This window comes from Nothobranchius furzeri, chromosome 11, assembly GCF_043380555.1.
Source record: "Nothobranchius furzeri strain GRZ-AD chromosome 11, NfurGRZ-RIMD1, whole genome shotgun sequence".
NCBI lineage: Eukaryota > Metazoa > Chordata > Actinopteri > Cyprinodontiformes > Nothobranchiidae > Nothobranchius > Nothobranchius furzeri.
The window spans coordinates 52880001-52904487 of NC_091751.1; the positions used below are offsets into that span (position 1 = coordinate 52880001).

The 24487-nt window shown below is 42.1% G+C and overlaps 1 protein-coding gene across 7 annotated transcripts in view; it reads right to left on the bottom strand.

The window, feature by feature from the left end:
• The window catches only part of kmt2cb (lysine (K)-specific methyltransferase 2Cb), a 98982-nt gene that overhangs the window by 12289 nt on the left and 62206 nt on the right, over positions 1–24487 (bottom strand). For 2 of the 7 annotated variants that reach the window (XM_070556093.1, XM_015956865.3), the window contains exons 13-37: positions 24265–24345; positions 23326–24044; positions 21267–21386; positions 16335–16451; positions 15477–15581; positions 15099–15203; positions 14832–15013; positions 14549–14713; positions 14333–14439; positions 14129–14200; positions 13805–14017; positions 13312–13431; positions 12916–13041; positions 12680–12810; positions 11195–11387; positions 10706–10798; positions 10390–10437; positions 9518–9652; positions 9248–9280; positions 8935–9081; positions 8718–8859; positions 8380–8615; positions 8219–8292; positions 2292–2489; positions 87–2057 (exon numbers count right to left, since the gene is read on the bottom strand). In XM_070556093.1, coding sequence (XP_070412194.1) covers positions 87–2057; positions 2292–2489; positions 8219–8292; positions 8380–8615; positions 8718–8859; positions 8935–9081; positions 9248–9280; positions 9518–9652; positions 10390–10437; positions 10706–10798; positions 11195–11387; positions 12680–12810; positions 12916–13041; positions 13312–13431; positions 13805–14017; positions 14129–14200; positions 14333–14439; positions 14549–14713; positions 14832–15013; positions 15099–15203; positions 15477–15581; positions 16335–16451; positions 21267–21386; positions 23326–24044; positions 24265–24345 — 5633 coding nt within the window. The remainder of the gene's footprint in view (positions 1–86; positions 2058–2291; positions 2490–8218; positions 8293–8379; positions 8616–8717; positions 8860–8934; positions 9082–9247; positions 9281–9517; positions 9653–10389; positions 10438–10705; positions 10799–11194; positions 11388–12679; positions 12811–12915; positions 13042–13311; positions 13432–13804; positions 14018–14128; positions 14201–14332; positions 14440–14548; positions 14714–14831; positions 15014–15098; positions 15204–15476; positions 15582–16334; positions 16452–21266; positions 21387–23325; positions 24045–24264; positions 24346–24487) is intronic. The other 5 variants (XM_015956868.3, XM_015956867.3, XM_015956870.3 and 2 more) reach the window with 5 other exon arrangements.

Consider the following 24487-nt stretch of genomic DNA (forward strand, 5'->3'; position numbering starts at 1 on the left):
TTTGAGATGGTGTAGGTTCTATGCTAGAAACTAAATCACAACTTTTAAAATGTGAGATATAAATAATAAAACTGCTATTCTGGTACCTGTCTGAGTTTCTCCTCAGTCTCGGCGAGAGCAACACCCTGGGCTTCACATGACACAGCAGGTATTTGTAGATTGTTGGGCATTTGGTTTGGGTCTTGAGGGCCACTTCCATTGTTACCTAAAACTGTCTGATCTTTCATTTCCATTTTTTCTGTGGACTGTGGACAAGGGGTCATGGGGGCTTGTTCTAAAGGGTCGTGGACAGGTGTCTGACTGGGTCTTCTTGTAGGTGACTGGGTGAATCCATCTTCCAGAACTCCAGGGTGCTTTTGTGTGTGAGAATCCGGATGGGAGTATGACTCTTGAAGCCTGGATTGCGTTGAGGAGAAAGAATCCTGACCTGGTCCTGGCCTCTGCATTGGTCTGTTACCCCCATCGGGACCAGGTCTTGGGGTCCCTGGAGGTTGAGCATAAGGGTCATTGAGCATTTGTCTAGCGGGCCCTGGCTGGGAAAAATTGTCATTACTTCCTGTTCGTGATGGTCCAGGAGTACTGGTGAATGGCTCCACTGGCCCCCTCTGGCTACCCGGGGACTTGGAGAACCTCTCTCCAACTGAGGGACGTGGAGTCCCTGGTGGTTGACCATAAGGGTCCATTGAGTGGGAAGGTGACATTCTCTGTCCAGGGTGGGACTTATGAGGAAACTGGTTCATCCCACCGGGACGAGGAGTAGAAGGAGCCTGAGAGTAGGGGTCTGAGGAAGAACCAGGTGAGTTTGATGGTTGACCGTAGTTGTCATGTGGACGTGGAGTGCCTGGCGGTGGAGCATAAGGCTCAAAAAATGGTCGAGGTTGAGCTCCATGTTTGTTGATGGAACGCTGGTTAATCGTAGGCTGAGAGAAATGGTCAACACCTGACTTGTTAGGACCAACTGGCGGGGCAAAGGGGTCATAAGTAAAACGGTCTGGCCTTGGAGTGGAAGGCGCGTGCGCATAGGGATTTTTAGACATCTGAGACATTGGTCCAGAGTGAGTAAATGGGTGCCCTTGAGGGTGATGCTGATTTATCCTAGGAGGACTGGTAAAGCTGTCATTCCCTGATGGTCTTACGGGATGTGGGGGCTGTGCATAGGAGTCACTTGCCTGGTTTTGTGGAAATCTGTCTGCGGGATGAGGACCTGGTCGGCTGAAAGGATCCTGAGGAGGAGGCATAGGAGTTTTGAACAGAGGTACAGACCCAGACTCATTACTACCAGGAATGGGTGCTATTAAAGGTCTAGAGTAAGGGTCGGACAAAATCATCCTGTTTTGGGCCAGGCGCTGATAGGCATCGTTTCTAATCATGGGTCTTGAGTATGGGTCTCTACCCGGAGATCCTATTGGGGATCTTCCTTGTGCTGCCTGGCTGCCCCTGGGGGGACCCATGGGCTTCAGAAAAGGGTCTATTTCTCCAGTTGGCCTTGGTGTGTCAGGAGGTTTGGCATAAGGGTCGTTGCACACAGATGTAGGAGAACCAAATGCTTCATGCGCTGGAGATGGCCTTCCTCGGTCCTGCTGCTCCATCAACGAAGTGGGGGATTTACCTGATTCCACAGACATTCTGCGACATGAATTTGGTCCAAGTGTTGGTGGTCTTGGGGTCCCTACCATTTTGGCATAAGGATCCCACGGAGAAGATGGTCTGGATCCAGAGGAACCTGGTGAAAATACTTGCGGAGACTGAGGTTGCGACGAAGGGCCAGATGGAGGGGGAGGAGGCGGTCTTAAGAACACATCCTCTGTGGAACATGAAGTGGGAGTACCTTGTAGCTGTGGCCTGGTAAAACTTTCTTTAGGGTTAAACTGCTGCATTGGGGACATGCTGTCATTACTTGGTTGGGAGGCTGGACTCTGGTTTCCGCTGTTGTTGCCGTCTCCTTCCAACTGACTGCTCGTCAGCTGTTGCTGCTGCTGCAGTTGCTCATTCTTCACTTGCTCTAACTTTTGAGTGGCTTCAATTTTGGCCTGTTGTTTGCTTTTCTGCCTCATTTGCTGTTGGAAAAACAAAGTGAAGAAAAAAAAAGAATGGGTTAGGTATCAACAAAGATGCAAAAATAATTCTCATGCCAAAATGAGCTGGACCTACTAACCACCATTGTCACCAGGGTTAATGCGAGGGATAGTGCAGTTGATTAGGGGAGCTTTACTAAACCACCACTTCTTAGCTGTCTTAAAATAAAGTAGACCTGGCGCTGCTTACGCTGACTTCATTGCATACACTCTTACCTGTCTAAACTTCCACTCTTGTTCATGCTCTGACTCTTTTGGTTTCAAAGGGTCTTTAAACAGCAGTTCTGTGTCTAGTGGTAAGTTGGGATCAAACACCTCAGGGGGCTGTTGCTGTGGATGATGCCTCTTCACCGTCTCATTTGACATCTGGACTTTGTTGATGCGCAAGGCTGCTCGGTTATCTCTTGCCTTTTGCTGAACAACAAATCAATCACAAAAACAAGAAGCACGTGAGTATTCCACAAACACAAGACCTACGCACATCGACGGAGATCGCTCACTGTTGCAGGTGATGATAAAAAAAAAATTTGATATGGAATTTTAATGAACTTTAGGCTCTAAGAGCATTTCAAGGACAGGAATCCTACGAGACTAAATGCAATCTCACATACACCAAATTCCAAATGTAATAATTTTGGACCTTTGAAATTCCACAAATGTTTAATTTGCAGAACAGAAAGAAAGTCTTTCTGTAAATTTTAATAAATCAATAGAACAATTATTCTTGCCCAAACTGTTTCTTGGTAGATTTCATGGGTGAATTTTAATTGATCAACATAAAAAATACACGTGACGGTGTTCACTTAACTCATTAACTACCATTGACGACAAAAGTTGCCATTTTAAATCCAACCATTCACTGCCAACGATGACTAAAGTCATCATTTGCATTTTTTTTACTGTGTGGGCGTCGGAACGAGTCCCTGCACTGTGAGAACAAACACCCCAGCTCTAAAACCGATCTTCATCCGAGTATGTCACGTGACCAGGAAACAGAAAATCCACGTTTTTCGGAGGAGGGCGCTCATGTGCAGCTATGGAGTGGACGTGTTTTCTGAGCTCTCCGTGCCATCTCACTCATAAAGTTGCACTTTGTTTATTCCTAGCTGGGTAGTTTTAAATTTTGTTTCGTGGACTGCCGGAGCCGATCTTTTGTTATCATGCCAAAGAAAGATGAGAGCCAGAGGGATACGTCCAAGGCGAGCCAGTCGGCGGCCGGTAATGATGCCATATTAGCGGCTATTGCTAAGCATGGAGCTGAGCTTTCCAAAATAACCTCGCTCCCGCAAAGCTCCAAGTCGACTCTATTTACTTTCCTGCAAAGCTCCAAGTCGAATATAACAATACATCGAAGACTTTTATGTCGCCGGAGGAAGCTGCAAGGTTTGCTGACTCCTTGGGCTCTACAAATGAATAATAATTCATAAGTGACTTGCTAATTTCACAACATATTTACATACTTTGCGCATATTCTGTTATAATGTTCTCTACTCAGCTATGTTGAATGTTTTGATCCAACATCTTTGTCCTCAGTTGATTAATGCGCAATATAAAGGTTTGTTGGTGCGCATACTGTGATTTACATACTGTAGAGTACATGTCTTTCCCGCATTGAAACGGTGTAAAGTGCCTATTTTGCCTATTGGGTTCCGCTTCTACAGTATTTGTGTTACGTTGTGATTTTGGGAATATGCACATGTTTCTGTATGCTCCGTCTCATTTCTGCATATTTGCAGTTTTGTTGCACCGGTTAAAAAGTTTTATATCCGTCTAGATATTTGGGTTAGATCTTTCCTACTTTGTGCACAATTGTGTTTTTTTACATTTGTTAAATGGATTATATGTGGGGCGCACGGGGCTCCATGTTTATTTTTTTTCTTTGGAGTATTAGCGTTCAGTCTGGCTGGCCCTGGTTCCTGGCTGCCTCCCTGTTGGATATTGGGGGTGTTCCGCTTTCTTCTTTTTGCGGTTTTGGGGGGGTCGTCTACATGTTTCTAATCATGTGTCGTTTTCTTTTTTTGATGTAAGTTTGATGTAAGTCTTTATTTGCCAAATGTCAAAGCCTTCATTTTCTCCTTCCACACTGTCGTAAGACATCTACTCACTTAATCTGGGGATGAGCCACATCACTTTCATGACCTGGAATTGTCGGGGTATGGGCAAAGCTCTTTAAATGTGGTAAAGTATTTTTGCATTTAAAATCTTTTTCTTCTGATATAATTTTTTTACAGGGGACCAATATCCAACCTTCAGACCAGAGGTGATTAAGATCGGTATGGGTGTCACAGGTGTACCAGTCCACCTTTTCTTCCAGGGCGAGAGGGGTTGCCATTCTTGTTCGAAGAACTATTCCTTTTATATTCAAAAATCAGACACGTGATCCAGGTGGGAGGTTCATACTTGTTACAGGTGCAATCAACTCCATCCCTGTAGTCCTCTTGAACATCTATGCCCCTAATTTTGATAACCCTGACTTCTTTAGTAAAATATTCAATCTGGTTTCACAATACAATGACCATAATATCATTATCAGTGGTGATTTTAATTTTTATTTCGATCCACTGTTGGATAGGTCCTCTGCGTCCCTGGCCCCAACTTTGAGAGCTGTTTCTGTACTCAATACTGTTACTAAATCTTTGGACTTGGTTGACATTTGACTGCCACAGTTACTGAAATCACTAATTTTCTTGATGCTTTAGACATTCCGACTCTTTCTGATGTTGCACGGGGCTCACTCGATGCAGACTTTACACTGGAGGAAATCAGAAATGCAATTTGCTCCTTTCCTAAAGCTTGTGGCCTGGACGGTTTTGGGATTGAGCTTTATAAGACACATATTGACATTATTGCTCCCCTGCTACTTCGGATGGTAAATTGCGCAGTGGTAAACGGCTCATTCCCTCATTCTTTCTACGATGCCCATATTTGTCTCCTCCTGAAAAAAGACTGAGACAAAACTAATGTTTCATCCCATCATCCCCTAAGCCTTTTCAACTCAGACCAAAAAATAATTGCTAAAGTCCTAACTAACTGGTTAAATAAGCATATAGGCTCTTTAATTCATCCTGATCAAACAGGTTTTATCCCCAATAGATTTTCTTTCTCAAATACTAGATGTCTCTTAAATGCAATATACTCAACGACACTGCCGAATTCTGCAGTGATTTTACTTGATGCCCAGCAGGCTTTTGATCAGGTGGAATGGACTTATTTGTTTGCTACTCTTAACAAATTTGGTTTTGGGTCAAAATTTTTGAATATGGTTAAGTTGCTTTACGCTTGCCCTCGTTCCTCACCAACCATGAGAGGTCGCTCCCGTTCCTCTTACACCGTGGGACCAGGCAGGGTTGTTGCCTCCAACGCTTTTTGCTTTAGCTCTAGAGCCGCTGGCCATTGCCATCAGAGCCGATTCCCATATCTCTGGTATAAATTGTGGTACGTCAGAGTACACCTCTGGTCTGTATACAGATGATATTATATTGGCTCTTTCAGATTTAAAGATCTCCCTTCCTCCTTTTCTTAAACTGATTGACAGCTTTGGCCACCTATCAGGGTTCACCATTAATTGGAAGAAGTCTGTTCTTATGCCTCTGTCGTCTGGTCTGGGCCATGATTTCCTGCCTAGTTTGCCCTTTAAGGTCTCCCAGGATTATTTTTCATACCTGGGTATTAACATCCCTAGGAACTCAAAACTCCTCTTCAGCATTAATTATTCGGTTCTAACTGATGAGCTCAAGTGTATGATAGATAAATGGAAACTTCTCCCACTTTCAATGATCGGTAGTATCAATATAATCAAAATGGTTGTGCTCCCTAAATTCACGTACCTATTCCAGAACGTTCCTATTTTTCTCAGGTCTTCCTTTTTCAAAGCATTGGATGCCATTATCATGCCTTTTGTTTGGGCCTACAAGCCCCCCCGCATCTCGAAGTCTCACTTGCAAAAGCCCACAGACGAGGGTGGTCTGGGCATTCCGGTTTTCAAACATTATTACTGGGCCTGTAATACTAGAGCCTGGGTCTTTTGGAATCTGCCAATAGTCGGTGATGCTTTGGGATGCGGGTCCAGCCCCAAATGGCTCGAAATGGAGCTTAGCACCGCTATCGAGCACACTGGAGCATCCTTACCAGCTATTTTATTTTCAAAATTGGTTATTAATAGTACATATGATGACTTTATTCTTTGCTACTCCTTAAAAATATTGAACCAAATTAAGAGAATCTTGAACCTCCCGGAATTGTCAACTTTTGCCCTGATCTGCCATAATCCTAGCTTTAAGCCTAGTACAATGGATGCTGCTTTCAAACAATGGCCTGTTAAAGGGCTAACTGCTATAAAAGATCTTTATATTGACAATCATTTTGCCTCCTTTGCTCAACTTCAGACAAAGTACAATCTCCCTACAAGTCATTTTTTTGGTACTTACAAATTAGGAATTATGTCAAACAAGCATTCTCAAATTTAGATACTATCCCCATTCAGCATGTCTTTTACAATATAATGAACGAACCTCCCACCTCAAAACACTTAATCTCTCGGCTTGTTAACCTTTTTTCTTCGGCAACCTCCTCTTGCCATATTAAAGAGGCTTGGACAAGGGACACTGGTTTGGATATCTCTGGCGATTTATGGGCTTAAGTGTTAAGCCGGATAAAACTGTGCTCTGTTAACGCCCGGCTTCAGTTAACTCAATTTAAGGTAGTCCATGGATTGCACTATTCCAAAACCAAATTGAACAAGATTTTTCCTAATGTTTCCCCCAAATGTGATAAATGTAAACTTGTAGATGGTACTCTTGGCCATCTTTTTTGGTCCTGTTCTAAGCTTACTGCCTTTTGGACTAGTATTTTTAGTTTTTATAGCATTGTTTACAATAGGCAACTGTATCCTGACTGTCTTATGGTGATCCTGGGATACTCCAGCAACTCCTTGGCACTTCCTTTTGCTGTGTAACAGGCCCTTATGTTTGGTATGGTGATTGCCAAACGTCTGATTCTGGGTGAGTGGAAATCTGCCTCCCCTCCCTGCTTCAAGAGGTGGCTCGAGCAGATGGTCTCCTGTTTATACCTGGAAGAAATTCGGTTTTCTACGTCTGATTCTATGGAGAAGTTCAAGAAGATATGGGGGCCCTTTATAGACCACAATAAGAAGGACAGTCCACGCCCTGGGTCCTGACCATGTTGTTTTAACTGTTATCATTCTGAGCTGTTGCCCATAGCTGTTATGAAACGGCTCCTCCTAACGATCTCTGGATTCAAACTTCAATGTGGATTGGACTCACTGGATTCTGAGTTGTTTGACATGTATACCATTTGCTTTTTTCTTCTTTGCTGTTCCTAATACGTGCTGGCCGTGTTTGTTTTGTTTGGTTTTATTTTTTTGTTGTGTTTCTTTTTTTTGTCCTTATTGTCAGTGTTCCTCTGTCCCGCTGTTATGAATGTGTAAATATTTTTTTTAAACTTGCATAAATAAATACGTAAAATGGCCAAAAAAAAAGAAAATCCATGTTTTTCTTTAAACATCTTTGGTATGTTCTTACTGTGTCTAGTTTCTAATTCCATTTTTGTTCTTTTTTAAAACACAGGAAAGGTTTCTCTTTACCTTGCTGACAGTTTTGTTTGCCGACTGCAAAACATCCTCAGAGCTGACGCTGCCTATTCTAGGAAGTGACGCCAGCGTCAGTTCTGAGGATGTTTTGCAGTCGGCAAATAAAACTGTCAGCAAGGTAAAGAGAAGCCTTTCCTGTGTTTTAAAAAAGAACAAAAAATGGAATTAGAAAATCCATGTGTTAGGAGATCGTTTTGGGCCGCTGCTGTAAAACAAGTGAGGTGCGAACCAGAAAAGCTTCTGCTGATCACAATTCAACAACGGATTATGAAAGAACGGATAACGCTCAAACCGCGCGGATTCTTCCTGATGTAAGAGGTGAACCTACTCTTTGTTTTGGTTGTTTCATCCTAGCGCGCAACGTTCTGTGACTCTTAAAAAAATGGCGAAAGCGCTGAAAAACGCTGACAGAGAAGAGCTTTACTGATGAGGAAATGGCTGGCAGTGAATGAGTTAATTTAACATAGTAAATGTTTTTTGACAACAGCCTTTGTTAGGTAAAATCAGCTTAACTATGAGATGAGGGTGATCTTACCACATATGGGGCTCTGTCCTGTGAACTAGCTTTCCTCCAGAGTTTAGCAATTTGTTTAACTCTTGTGGACCAATCTGTTTGAAGAACAACACAGTAAGGAGTCATACCAGTTTTAGAAAATAATAAATACACGAATAAATGTTTTACAGCCATGAACCAACCTGGGTACTCTTCTTTAAGGTTGGGGAAATTGATATTGGTATATAGTACAGGTGCAACAGTGGCAAGCTCTCCTAGTGTCTCCTCCTTCTCCCACTTGAGTGTGCTTCTTTGGGCATTTGACATGGCTTCGGTCTCCCCCTCGGGCAAAGACCCAGGGGGTGCAGGGCCAGGGCCATGGGTAGAGGACGGCCACGGACCAAGTGCCTCTCTAGGCATCTGATTAAACTTTATATCCCTGCAACATCGAGAATTACAGCTCAAGGGCTAGACCACGTTTCCGAAGAGGAAAGCAGATACATCAACAAGATAACTCTACTAATGATAACCAGAGCCCTACCTTGGATTGTCAGAGAAAGGCATACGATTGAGTGAAGAGAAATTTTCTGGGATGCAGGGTCCTGGTCCGGGATTAGTGGGAAAGCGTTGGTTTGGACCCCTGATACCATTTATCATTGGCATCCTCGGGAACATCGGATGTCCTGCGTGCAGAACATAGAAGGTGACTTTAATGCATGAAAGTTACAAAATAAAGGATGAGGTCACTAAAACTGTACCTGCATTGGGATGAGGCATACTTGTGCCAGGTGACGAAGGGATGGGCCCTGGACCCGGGGGGTGAGGCACCTGTGGTGGAGGTGGTTGGCTCATGCTCGGGCTAAGAACTGCGGTGAAGAGATCCTCCACATCCTTGCCCTCCAGCTCTGTAACCATGAGGAAGCACAATGAGAAGTGTTCAGTCAAGCTTGTTGGTTGAATATGTAAGTATTAGAAATGCTTTAAAGTAGAATTTAAGTATAAATTTGTAAAAATATTTTAACAACCAACAGAAAACTCTCAAATTAAAAAACTTAAAAGATGGTTACTAACCTGGAATTTTGTAAAGTTTGCTGAGCATCGACTCTGAAGAGAAAGAAAAAAAAAATCAGAAAACCTTGAAAACTATTCTAGTTTTAAAACAACATTGAAAAAGACGTGGGGGGAAAAAAGTAAACACAATTAAGGCAGAGAAATGTTTCATTCCAGAAATTCAGATTGAGAACATTCCTCCTATCTAAAGAGCTGGTTGAAACCATTTCAGACACCACACAGGCTTCACACTTTTTATATCCAAACACAAGTAGAAACCACCACACTGACCATCTGTGACCATCTTGTCTAGTTCTGGGCTGAGAATGCCATCCAGGGGTTCATCTGCAATGGTTCGAGGCGTCCTCCGTCCAGTCGGAGGGGCTACTGAGGAGCTGTCTGTCAGGGATCGGATCTCCAGACCAGCTGTGGAAACACACACAGACTTATAAAAACAACGTTCCAACACAATACCCAGCTGAGAGGCTGATCATAGATCTAGACTTTAAGTGAGTACATAAACATAAGAACACAGACATCTTAACAGCCTGGAAAACACGACTGCAATAGAACGGAACAGTGTGATCACCGCTCTTTAAGGGTTGAAATTTGCTTAAAGATACAGTTCACCATTTACACCAGGATCTATCTAAACATTTAAAATGCTGCTGCAGTCTTTCATTGCCTAATAATTTTGTCCCATTTTTCACAAAAAAGCTACTTGTCTGTGAAGCATTTAAGACAAATAACCGAGGACATGTGCTGCAGAGCGTTTTCATCAGAAAGCCAATGGAATTAGGACAGCAGTTCTTAACTGCCTTTAGAAACTGAAAAGATATTGGCAAACACCTCTAACTCAGTTTGAATACTAGCATGTCCTTGTCAGTTTCTTTGCCATTTTGAAAACGTCTTGGCTAGGCGGTTATGAACTTATGAAGGGTTTTCTGAGGCTCACAAATACAAAAGACGGACACAAACTACACTTATGTCAATACCGAGGGCTGTTAGGTAAGCGCTGAGCGATTAGTGAGTGTTAAAACAACTTCAAATGATTGGGGAAAAGCTAAAGAAAAAGCAGCTTTGTGTTCATGCACACGCAAAACAGATGCAAACTATAAAAGAACGCTCTAAAGCAAGGGAGTAGGAGGCCATAGCACCCTTACCAAAAGGAGGAGGTGAGCTGTCAACCCTGAAGTGGCAAAAATCAAGACCTACAAGAACCCAAAACCGAGTGAAATAAAATGGTGAAGACAGAACAAGCAAAAAAATGTGCTCGAAAAACAAAAGACTCAAATCAGGAATGGAAAAAATATAAAGCATTATTAAAGAATGTGGCATTAAAGAACATCTCTAAAGTTGTGAACCCTGCTCTCCGAGGCGTTTCTGCATCAGGAGGAGGGGATTTTTAAAAAGAACCAACAGGTAGGTGATTATTAACACATTCTGCCACTGTGACTGCCAGTGAGATATACAACGCACCAGAGTCACCGCTTGGCTTTCCGAGCACTCCCAAGATGTCTGCACCAGAGTTCAAAACATCAGACAGATCAACTAATGGATCCTCAGCTGGCTCTGTGGATGGAAATAGGGGAGAAACAAAAACAAAAAAGAAAAAAAACAAACAAAAAAAACCAGTCACAAATAATAAATGACGATGAATGAACATGAGTGATTTGGAGCCTTTTGATTGGGTGCCTCATGTAAAATTTGTTCTCAATTAAACCCCGAATGACGAAAAAATTCCAACAACTAAATCTTCTAAAGTGTTTTTAAACAATAATAAGCCCTTCTCTGAGTGGCCACACAAGTTGCTATTAAACCGAAACCAAAAGATCAAACCTTAGTATTTATCATTTGTTGGTTAATCCAGTAAAATTAATTTGGTCATTTAACATCAGGTCTAATGCTATAACTTAACAAATTATACCCTTTCTGCTTTTGGAAAACCAAAGTACTGTGTGCACATACGTGCTGCTGCTGCTGCTCTGGCTGGCATGGATGATGATGCACTGAGCAGCGGGCTTGACGTCGAGTCCAGGAAGCCGGTAACGGGGTGCTTCCTCTCTACGTGGTTCTGCCCATCCTCCAGCAACCCCGACTCAACCGCTTGATGCCTACTGTGCTTGCTCTTGTCCAGTAAGTCCTTTCCAAAGAAAGCCTCCTGAAAATAACATACAGTTCGTTGATGTTTTTGTTTTCTGTTTTCTTGAAAAACGATTGCATAAGCATCATCTGAGTGGCATGAACTATGCCCTCGGGGTTTTGAAAAGTCATCTAACCACCACAACACAGAATGACACTGCTGCACTGAGACTTTAGAAGCCAGGCATGTTATCTCAATAATTAATTAAATCTGCGTTGCTGTGTCAGACCTTTATGTTAGACTTCACATCCCCGATTCTCTGTAATGTGCTGGGATAAAGAACTGCAGACAGCCACCAGCGACTTAATGCACATCACCTATCTCTGTTTCAGCCAACACAAGATGACAATGAGATGCTGGCAAGGGACGAGAAGCCTTCAAGTCATCCCCAGTTAGTCTCCTGTTTGTCAATTCATGACAGAGACAGAGGGCCATTTAAAAAGTTATAATCACAGACAAGAATCGTCCACAGAGAGTTCCTTAAGGCTGCTTCTGTTTCAAAAAGCTCACCAAAGAGGCTCCATGCTCTAAAGATGTGTGAGTGGTTTTAAGGCAATGCACTGTGGTTTCCCTAACCTTTCCAAGGGTGAAAAAACACTTATTAAAAAACTAAAAGATATAAGATAGGGATCAACCCATATGGAGTTTCTAATGGCGATATCTATGTGTACAGGTCACGGTCAGCCGATGGCCGGTATGTGCCGTTGACTTTTTGGGCAGATTTTTAGACTCTTTTCATCTTATTTATTCTTTCATTCTTTTTAAACATGGAGTTCAACCAACTGTTCAATCTTAACTTTGTGCACTGCTCAGAACTAAAAACAAACATTTAACTGAAGTTAATCAAACAAATCAATAAACGGACCCAGTATTAAATTTACAAAACAGGTAAATAAAAACAAATGTGAGTTGACAAAATGTTTATTAGGTAGGTGTTTTTCAGGTACATTAATTATCATTTAATCAAATTTGGCACTAAGCTCTCCGTAGATGTATCTGTTTTTAAATCGGCTCTACTAGAGAGGTATATTAGTCGATAATTGGTTAATGTCGGCCGGATAGATCTGTCTATCCTTAGTATAAAATGTACATCTTGCTGATAAAATACACTTTTGCATTAAAATAAATGTTTACAATAAGTATGTCATCTTAAAAAACAAAAATATGGTGTAAAAAGAAGCAAATACATTTTTTAAAGGCAATTGTTTGATTACAGGGCACACCCAACCAGATGTAGTAACAAGCTCTGTTGGTTTTAGAAATACTTATTAAATCCTCATTTAAGTGCTTGCTGTTGACAGATGACTAACCTGTAGGTAGGTGGGAAAAGCCTCTTCCAGTTTGGTTTTCTTCTTTCGATAACGTTTCTTTATCTTCTCCGGGACCTCCAGTCCGGTGGGCGTCTCATCCACGGGAGTATCCGGCAGAGCTTCTGTCCAACCTGCAAAAGAGAGAGAAGAAAGATGCCGCTTTCAGTTCAAACTCATATAATAAAAACATAAAGAAAGCTAAATTTACTGTGCAGATAATGCACAGCTGCACCGACCATCATCTTTTCCAACGGGGTTTTCAGACACAGAGCCAGAGGAGTCTTTCCTGCAGAGGGCCCGTTTAGCTTTGCCTGGACCTTGACCTGGACGGCTCCTCTGGCGGACCATGAACCCCCCAATGCCTTAAGGACAATAAATAAATAAATAAATAATTAAAACCAGAAGGATTTGTCAAAAAGCGTTTAATTAAATCATTGACACTCAAACAAATTGAGTTTTTACAGTATGATTCTATTAACCACACAATGCATTAAGGCTCAAAAACACCAGAGAGTGCCCTCTGTGCAACTGGGTCTGTGAGATGGCAGCGCTCTGCAACAGCTTCAACACTGGGCACGAACTGCACCATTTTACGCTTCAAGGGAGCTGTCTCCTTCGATCAGGTGCCCTACCCGGCCGGTACGGTTTCCTCTTCCTCTTCTTGATGCCGTCGGCCCCCTTGGATTCATCCTCCACTGGCTCTCGCTCCAGGCTGGAGTCAGACTTGGTCTCACAATCAAGGAGCTCCGCCTCTGTGAGATGTAGAGAACTGATGATGAGTGGCAGCTCAGCAGCTGCGAACACCCCATCCTGGCCCCTTAACGCACCAACACGGTCAATTCAATCTGAGTCACACTTAGTGGAAAGACATTAACCTGATTGAATTTAGGTTTACCAGTCCCGTGACTAAAGACCTTTATTTCTAGAGGGACTTGTCTCTCACAGTATACGTTGTACTGACTGAAATGGTGACCAAATAGTGCGAAGTGAGAAAACCTACCAGTCAAAATCAAAAAGGTCAAAACTATAATAATATATTACATTAAGTTAAGAATTTGCTACTGAAAAAACATTACAAAATGCTAAATAACAGGACATAGAGCCCTGTTTTTGGGGAAGAAGTACCTCTGTTCTCCTCCATGTCTTCATCTCGAGAGAGTTCTGAAAGTGGGTCCATGGGGGTCTGAAGCACTGCCACACTGTTCTGGTTAATAATCTTCAGTTTTAATTTTGGTTTGGGTTTTCGTCGCCGTGATGCTGCAGCAGACAAACTCTGAAGCTGGCAAAGTCCTGACTCCGTCAGGCAAACACCATCCTGGGTGTAGGTTCTTGACAGATCTGGAGAGAACGTTAATACAAGATTATGTGCTGCTGAAGTGAGCATGCAGCACAGGAATATAACAAAATCTTACTGGTGCACTCAGTCACCCTAAGTATTTTGAATCGTACCTATTTCTTTAGCTCTTGAAGCAGCCTGTGACACAATTAGTGGCTCAGTGGTGTCTCTAATCTTGGTTAGAACTGCAGCAGAAGCAATTTAACATAACAGCAGACACCGGTTACATGTCATTCTGGCATCCATTACATTTAATACACAAATAGCATAAAAATGAATAAATGAAAAGGTATTGAAATGAATCACTGTGCTCCCACCTTTAGTGGTTTTGAAATTGCGGCACATTGTGCAGTCGAAGTTGCTCTCTGCAGCTTTTTCTACGTCTTCCTCAGAGTGAAGATTCTGACAAGAGGCATGAAACCATCTGTGGGGAAGAAAAAAGTAAAAAAAAGTTTAGATCGGTGCCAATTATTACAGAGAATTAAAGGAGACTTGTCCTCCTGAGCTGAAAGCTTCGCAGAAACCCTACACACCTGTCACACTGGCGGCACTGCACGATGATGGTGCCTTCGCTGTAGTCCATCAGACAGGCTGCGCATGTTGTAAGGCTGGCACAGGGTGCACACTGGGTATAATTATTCTGCCAGTCACACCTTAGTCCTGGAGTGGTTGAACCACACTGGGTACAGGCCACACACCTGTAGAAGACGGGGGGACAGACTCCTTAAACCCGGAAAAATTCAGAAGACAAACTTTCCACTGCTGCAAGATTTCTTCCTAATTTAAATAATAGGCGGGGTTAACAGAGTTACTCACCACTTGCACTTCCAGCTCTCCTTGGGGACGTTCTGCAGCGGAGGGTCCAGGCAGTAGGTGTGATAGCTGATGTCACAGTCATCACACAGCAGCAAGCGACCGGGATCTGTGGCTTGGCCACAAGCTTCACACACGGTACACTCCAGGCAGCGCCAGCCTTTACTGAGCACTGCTTTAGTGATCTGGGGAAATTAGGGTGTGGCTTGAGACATGCAACCAGTTCATGCAGAGAAGTTTCTAATAAACAAATGAAGTAAGACTCTTTACCTTTATGCCAACACAGAACGGGTGGTAGCACTGGCCGCACTGAACACAGGCCAAAAGACGGCCCTCTGCACCAAGACCAAAACTCCCACACACTACACACATGTCCTAAAGAAAAACATAAAGAATCATTACACGACTGTAATCTCATAATCTGCATTAACAGGTTTCATCTTTCCTATTAGAAACATTTTCAATTTCAATATTTAAAAAAACAGCTGGGCCGTTACGACATGCAGTAAAATAGATGAAAACCTCAGATTTTTAGTACGATTTCAGAGGGAGAAATCTTTTGAGAAAAACTGTAATCACGAGACCACCCAACACGAAGGTTTTAATCCAAAAACAAATTAATCAGAGGCAAAAAGAAGGTCCACACACCTGTTTGAGTGTGAAACTGTCATTGCTGGAGAAAATGACAACTGTGTTATGCATGGCACTCTCCTCTTCCTCCTTGAGAGGGTATTGTATTTCTACTGTAGTGATCTGCACCAGGGAGAAAAGTGCACAAAAACAAAGTGTTTAATAATAACATTCCTTCAAATAGCCATCAATTGGTTATGAGAAACTAATCTGAATTAATGAGGAAATATTCATTAATAACTAAAGGTTATTATTACAAATGTAATGATTTACATTACATGTTATTTAATAAGCCATACGACAAAAGATTCCATAGCAAATATGAAATCAACCTTATGGACTTCCACTCAGGGTATGTAGACCGAAAAATGGCGTTGAATGTGTTTATGAATCTCCTAATCAAAGCTTAGCGCGAAGACAACACCTTCAGTTCCCATCAGAACTAATCGCTTCTTCGGATTTGCTGGTTCTGAGCAACATTCCACATCACACCATTCTCTGTCTCATTCACCTTAGTTACACCATACATTTAGTGTTTAAAGTTAGTCTAGTTTAATTTGTTTTTAATAAATCTTTAAACTTTGAAACTCGACTCTCTCTCTTCTGTTGTCTCTGAGTGAAGACGAAGCTGTTATCTAATCCCTGCATTAAAAAGTTCCAATCTTCTGGTTTAAAATAACCTCACAGATCCATAAGGTTGATTTGATATTTGCTATGGAATCTTTTGTCTTATGGCTTATTAAATAACATGTAATTCAAATCATTACACTAACTAACTTATCGCTGCTTACAAACCACCATAATCATCCTCAACTAGAGGAAACACAAGCGTGAGAATGTTGTGGCGTATTTGCAGAAAAGCCACAAAGTTCATACCCCAGGGTTGATGCTGGGGCTGACTCCGTTCTTCCCTCTGGCCCTGCCTCGCCCAGCTCTACCTGACAGACCGGCCCCTCTGGGCCTCCTCCTACCAGGGAAGCCTGAGCCTCGACCCTGTCGAGACACGACACAAGAGAAACAAACACATCAGATGGTAAAATGACAATCTATGTTTTGAACAATAAAAATAGGCCCACAAAAGCTGTGATTTATTTTCCCACCTTCACACAAACACTCAGGCTGAGCTCTATGAACACATTCCACAGACATTTAAAACCTAAACACCAGTCGGTCACTGCCTGATATGAGGCCACCGTTTGCCATTTAAGACCCAATGGTACAATTATCTCCATCCTGATAAAGGAAATTCGGTTTTGTGAAGCATCGCTGGTTTAGAATCAGATTAAAAGACGATGACTTTACCTGTTTCTCGTGTTGATTCTGTACTACACAATAAGTCAAGTCTTTGCTTGTCCTGGTAGAAAACACCTCTAATCAGGCCTCTAAGCTAACGATGTGTGATGAGAAATAGCAGGCCTAGCCTGTACTTAGATACATCTGTCATTGTCAGCGTTCACTTCTTAATCGTTTCACTTTCGAAGGGCTGTCACAGAAAAACAAGATTTTGTCGCTTAACCAGCAAAAAGTCAAGTAGATTATTTTTCTGTTTGCAATGAAAGCTGTTGTAAGTATATGATAACAAAGAATTACAACCTTTGCACAACACCAACTTTCATCCCTAAAATACATCTTTATGGCTTTTAAAAAAAGTTAAAAACATTTTGAAGAAAACCAAGACACAAATGCTCTTTAGAAGAATAAAATAAAAGTTACCTGATTCTTGACATTTTCCTGACATAAATGACTAGCAGACAGCCATCAATTAAATTGAAAAGGTATCTGCCAAGTTTCACTGTGCCTCTGGCACTTTTACCTACGGGGGGCCTGAGGCCAATCATGACTGTCAAACATGCATTTGACTCAACCTCCTAAAACCTCCACTAAAACTCCTTCACACTGGGCCAAAATTCACCCTCAGTGATGGAACAACTACAACAGGATTGTCCATGGACTGGAAACTCAACAGAATTAAGCTCAGTCTCAAGCTTAACCAAGAGAAAAACCATCAACTAGCTTTCAAAATCCCCTTGATCAATCACAATAGGGTCAAATTTACTTTTAAGATACAAATCAATTTGTGCGGGTTGCACAAGATTGGAAATGTGCAGAATTTTGCGGTCGACTGTCCATCTCCCTGCCAATCCAATAGAAAGGCTAATGGGATTTAAAAAGCCTCACCTACATCTGTCTGAGACAAAATCATCCATCCAAGCGCAGAACATTTAAGGTGGTTTTCCAGGAGCACTACTCAGCCTAAAACAGCTCTGTGCAGCGTGATTTGAATCAGCTCATCGGAGTGCAGTTTTGTTCCCATGCCAGCTCCATGACAGAAAGTGGGTGTGCCCTCATAGGTGCGGGGGGGCGGGGGGGTTGCGCGATATTTACTCGTGACAACAGTGTATGGAAACTTTTTTGCTCTGCAGAAACACAATTTAGCTGAAAAATGGTGGTGTTGCTGGACATTTTGCTCAGTTGTATGGCTTTTGTCAGACTATGAACCAGGAAATGTCTGCAGGCAGTGAAACAGAAAGCAAAAAACTCCAAAGCAACCAGTGACTCCGCCCCCTAGCCAATCGGCGACCAGAATCCCAATGCCGGCCTGGCTCAGCCTTGCCAGTTACCTCAATGGAGCAGGGACTAAAAATAGGGGAGAAAGTAGGGGGAAAATACAGAACCATCCTCTTGGAAACAGTGGCCGGGCCGAGCTGCAACGGTCCGAGTTGCTCTGAGTAGTGTTCCTGGAAAACCAACATTATATTAGGGATGCTCCAATCACATTTTGTTGCCCCCGATCCGATTCAGAGTAATTTGATTTTAAGAATTTGCCGACTCGCGAGTCCTGATCAGATTTTTTAGAAATCTGCATTAAGAAAAAAGGAGAACACACTAGAGTTGTTCTTGGTTATTTTTAATCATTAATGCATTTCTTTCTTTCTTTCTTTCTTTCTGTATTTATATCATGTCTTCTATTTATTTGCCATAAAACATCACTTGATTAGGAAGTATATTAATGAGAAATGTGGTAATGTTAAGAATAAAGGTAAAAGTTGCCTCGCCGATTTTTGGAATTGTTTGCTCAGCGTGTGACTGTTTTCAGCGTCAGGGATGGCACGGCACATGACGGTCAGCAGCGGAGTAACTTTTTTCTACAAAACACCTGTAGAGTTTCTGCGTCTGTAAATGTAGGAAGATAAAGCAGATTATACCGTGACTCAACAAGACTTTAGAAACAGACGTTTGCAACCATAGACGCTCATCCAGTTTGATAAATATGCAGCTATCTTGACATTTTTGCTGTCAGTAAACTATTCCTTGGTTTCTTAATGTATCTTTTGATGTCGGCTGGCTTATCTGAATTGCTGCAGCAAACTGAACAGGGTCAGTTTTTGTAAGGTGGCGCATCAGTGTTGAACGCAGCACTACCTTTTCTACTTTGGTAAATGCCCAGTTTGCACACATTAAATGTGTTTATTACACTCCCAAACATCTTCTGTCTCTTGAGGTGACAAGTACGCTCTGTGTTAGCTAACTGCTACATATTATGGTGCATGAAGTCCTGGACTACCTTAAATTGTGGGACTTACGGCGTTGTCTTTGAAACAAAAATACTGATGTAGAGGAACTTGTTGAATTTAAAACTAAGCCATTGTTTTTTCCGTTTGAACATTTATTTTTCAGGATGAATTTAAAAAGTAATGTTTCTTATTTTATATGGTTAAATCCGATTTATTTCCCCCACCGATTCTGATTTCCTGAAAATCATGTGATTGGACCTGATATTCAGATAGGGTGACAGTGGGACAGGAGTTAAGTTCTCGCCCCCATAATCGGAATGTTGCAGGTTCGAGCCCCACTCAGTTTGTCGCTGTCATTGTGTCCTTGGGCAAGACACTTAACCCCCTTTGCCTGCTGGTGGTGTTCGGAGGGACCGGTGGTGCCAGTGCTCGGCAGCCTTGCCGCTGTCAGTGCGCCCCAGGGCAGCTGTGGCTACATCATAGCTCATCCCCACCAGCGTGTGAATGTGTGTGTGAATGGGTGGATGACTGATTGTGTTGTAAAGCACCTTGGGGGTTCCAGGACTCTAGAAGGTGCTATATCAAATACAGGCCATCTGATTACGTGATTGGAATTGGAGCATCCCCATATATATATAAAATAGATTATACATGCAGTCAAGGGACACATATCCAGAGACAACACTCCCATTCCGAGGAGAAACTGCTGTTATCCACATTCAGACAAAGGCTCAAAAGGTAAAAGCAAAAGAAATATATAAATTTGAATGATTTTCATGTTGGAAATTATTTTTCTCATTTTGTTGTTATTTGAATGTGGTTATAAAACCAGCATAATAATGCAACACAGGGATGGAGTGTTACTACATACTAGGTATATTAGGCCATTATAGCGGACGGTTTTCTTTCCACCGGCAGCAAAAGTGTAACGCTTTGGACGCGTCCCAGAAGTGAAGGGCCGCTATCATAACATTTTCAGTATTTTTTATGCAAACACATCAAACTCTGCAGTTTAGATTGGGTCAGGCAGGAAATCATACATGAAAGTCGTGTAAAACATCCAGAAACTTCAAAATAAAAGTTCCTTGCAGACTTGCAGACTGAAGTTCCAGGGACTGTCATGCTCTGTGAAACCCCTGTAGCCAATGAAAACAACACAGAAAAGAAACCACAAACTGTTTTGGATACAAGCAGCTGTCTTTCTCCTTGCTTGCTATTGTGTGGACTTCTGAAATCATGCGTGGTGTTGCAAATCTCCTGTGATTTTGTGGCTTTGTGGGACCAGAACTGTGGAACACGTTTGCTCACGTTTTGCGTCTGAAACACTCCAGTTCGGATGTGAATTGAGGGTAAAACACTGCTATTACATTATATGCCGCTTTTATGTCAGACGGAAAGGAGGGGTAAATGTTAGTTTGTTGTGAGTATTGTGCTCAAGTGTGATTTGAAGCGAATCATAAATCAAATTGAAATTGCAATTTCTGTCAGAAGAATCATAATTTCTAAAATCTTGCAGCCACAGAGTGCACCCATGCATCAACTGCTTGATACTAGCATAAAAATGAGTGTGCAATATGACAGACTTGAGCATGGGAACATATCACAAGACTAAAACATTTATGCACACTTTGGATTTTCACATCTATGATCAATCGTTCAACTGCAAACATTTCTTCTACATTTGTGTTCCCATGCATTAAGTTGTAGGCTTTGAACGCTTCCTGTTATGGAAATTTTATATTTCATTACTTTAATCCTATTAACAAATGTATTACCTTATGCCTGAAGCATTCTCACACACACACACACACACACACACACACACACACACACACACACACACACACACACACACACACACACACACACACACATTCTTGTTACCTTGCAACTTCCCATACACACACACACACTGCGTCTCCCCCTCATGACCTCTCTCCCATTCACACACACACTTCTGCTTCTTTCCTCATCTCATGTTATAAAATAAACTTGCAAGCAGAATTCGGGGCAGTTGCCACGTTGCTCTGCCACAAATTGCAATTTGGTTTACTCGCCTGTTTATAGTGTCTCCCCTTTTCTCTTCGACCGCAGGAAATGGGTTTATTGATAAACATATTGATAAAATCCCTAACAATTCCCCTTGCTGTAAGGTGGAGGCCAGTTTCTAGTTTGGGCTACAGTATACATCAGTGACCATTAGAAACACTCAGCGAGTGTGCATCACAGAAGGAAGGACAGGGCAGAGGGGGCAGCAGCTGCCTCGCCATCTCTGGAGAGCCACTGTATTTACCACTCGGATGCTCCACCCTGGGCTGCCAGAGGACTGCCTGCTCCTTGGGTCCCACCCCTCTGGCTGGTCTGGTGACCAGGACAAGGGTGAGCTCACTCTGCTATGGGGGCTCCATGCACCCTAAGGTAAGGAGGGATGGGTGAGAGAGTAAGAGAGAGGGAGGGAAGGAGGAGGGCGACAAAATGCAGCAACTTAAAAACAAAGTCAGCAAAGAAATAAAAACATACAAAGAAAGATTTTAAATAAATGCGGTGAGCCTCTAAAATAACCATTTGTGGAAGAACAGGAAAAAAAACTCAAACACATCCATCTAAGCAGGGGAACCAGTCAAAAGTAAATGTGCCAAAACATGTCCAAACTATTTAGCTGCATAATGTGTTAAAGCCAATATTTGCATTTCATGCTGCTACTTTAAAAGCTTTGTTTCAAAAAGCAAAAGGGTTAGTTGAATTTTTAGCAGCAGAAATGGTTAAAGAACCCTAGAGCAAAATTTGCATTTTAGCTAAAGAAGCATGCATATCTAGGACAGAAATATTTATTTTTTACAGGAGCTTTCCCAGAACACATGTAGCTAATTAATTTAAGCCCTGATATTCTTATAAAAGATATACTACCTGTAAAATAACAAGAGGAAAATGTAACTAATCTATCTGCACCAGGATCATTCATAATAAAACACAACCAGGGGCACAAATCCAATTCCTTGTATCGCTTTCCTCGGGGTACACATTAAGTAGTTTCAGCACATTGATACCAATAATAAAAAAAATCAAATGTTTAACCACTGCGTCCCTCTGCTACTGATGGTGTAATATGTTGGATAATAACTTATGATAATGTTTATTATGAGATGTGATGAATATGATGAAGCATGAAACATGTTTCTGACAAGTGGAAAAAAAAGACTGACGGAAACAGAAACAGATGGTGTTGTCAACTTAGTGGCTTTGTTGCCATTTCTAACAACTTTTAAGACCTCTGTAAAGTTAAAGTCCCATTAGTCATCACAAAATAGTGAAATTACATCTCTGCATTTGATGGCTTAATCTCTTAATCCAACCCAATAAGGCTGAGTGTCAAGCAGGGAGGCATTGGGACCCATTTTTAAAGTCTTTGGTATGACCCAACCGGGATTTGAACCCCGATCCCCCAGTCCCGAAGTAGCCACTCATACCACTAGGCCACTGAGAAGGTAAATATCAACATATTAAAAAAAATAAATAAATAAACGCTTAGTGAAACATCTAGCAACATTTTTGACCACCCTTAGCTACTTCCTGCAGAACGTTGTCATCAATATTCCCTGCAGATAAGCAAAAGACCCAGCCTGCTCTGCATCCGGACCATCCTTCCAGATTCCTGGAAAGGGAATGATCACATTACATCTACTGACCAATCATAAATATTCCTCAGTTGAACTTACCTACTCACAAAACAAGTAATAAGCTAATTAAATGTAAGATTCAGTAAGCCATATCCATATAGGATGTTGAGGAGAAAATGAAGATCGCCACAAGACTTTTTATCAGGAGTACAACGAGGTGTGAGGTGATGATGTCATCATCATACAAAATAGAAGTTGGCGACATCTTACAAGTTTCTGGGTCAAATTCAGCTACTTTCAGAGGGAGACAGTTGGCAACACTGAATACAGGATGAACTGACAGCAGAACACAATGCTGACAAGAAGTAATTCATACTCAGCAGGGGTATTAATACTGTGACTTAATAACTCGTGTTGTACAACAATGTATGAGGAGTGCACAGGAGTGGAGGAACTATCGTGCTTTTGTTTTAGTACCATGAGGTGCAACTTTACTGAGAAACAGTCAATTCTATAATAAAAAAAATAATATCCACAGCTGCTTGAATCACAGCACAGCAACTGAAAAGAATCTAATTTCATTTTGCCAGACCCACGAGAAATCCACACAAAGATACCAGTGGAAACAATATTAAGCTACACTCCTTTGGTTTATTACTTCAGCAGAGTGTAAACCAAGAAGAAAAACCCAGATCATAATTAGCGATCTCTCTGAGGTTCGGTCCAGGGTCCTACCTGTTTCACTCGTGGCCTTCCAGGAGAAAACTTCCTCTTGGTAATGGCGGGTTTTCCCATGCCAATCTTGGGTGTAAATTGTACCAGGGTTGTTGTTGGAATTGTACTGCTGTGGTCACTCAGTGTAGGTAGGATGTGGGTCTGCGGTGGTTCTCTGAGAGGCGGCCCTCTGGCCAGAGAAGTGTGCGAAGGAGAAGAAACCATTTCCACTAATCTCTCCACTGCTGTTTTGAAGGGCTTCCCCTCTGAGGACAAGCCGGAATATGACATTAAAGTCTTGCTGTCCAGTGTAGAGCTCACATCCTGTGATGTAGAAGAAGCCAAAGGCTTAACAGTCTCTGCCAGGTTCATGTGAAACGTACCCTCGTTTCGGTCCTTGTTTGGGTCTTTTGGAGCAGTTTCCAGGAAAGAAGCCCTGACTACATCCAAACTTGAAGGCTGGTATAGCGTGACTTCCATTGGTTGTTCATTGAAAGGTACTGATGTAGTATTCGGTTCTTTGGTAGTTGAGATGATGGGCTTAAAATCCTTTGTGCTGGGGTTGACCACCCCCTGTTCAGGGCAGGTCGCTGTATTTGCTGGTTTGGGCTGCAATGTGATATCCTGTGTCTGTAGTGGCTTTGTAGACTGTTGGGCTGGAATAGATTCCTGGCTTGGAGTGGATGAAGATGCGGGCCTTTCTGTAGAAGTGAGCTGGACTCCGGCTGCTGGTTTTGAGTCTGGAGAAGAAGAAAAAAGTGCAGAGGCTAATTTACCCAAACACCAATACAATAAAATATGCTCAGGGATCAACACCAGTAATGACACAGTTACATCTTCAGTGCACATTCTGTGGATTTGGGTGGAAAAGGCCTTAAAGTTGGGTTTGATACATAAAACATATATATACAATAATTAGCAACAAAGGAAATCTCTGACATACAGATTACATGTACAAACCTGGATTGAATTCTGTTGGAATTTTGTTGATCGAAGGTTCAGTAACCTGTGTATCAACAACATCTGCTTCTCCCGAGGCTTCTAAACAGGAAAAATAACATACAAATTTTAAGTTTATTTTGGACCGAAAACTCAGCTATTAAACAAAGACCCAGAGTGAGGCAAGGCTGAGAACACATTGCAAGTAAAGAAAGGAGAACCAGAAAAAAAAAGACCAAAAACA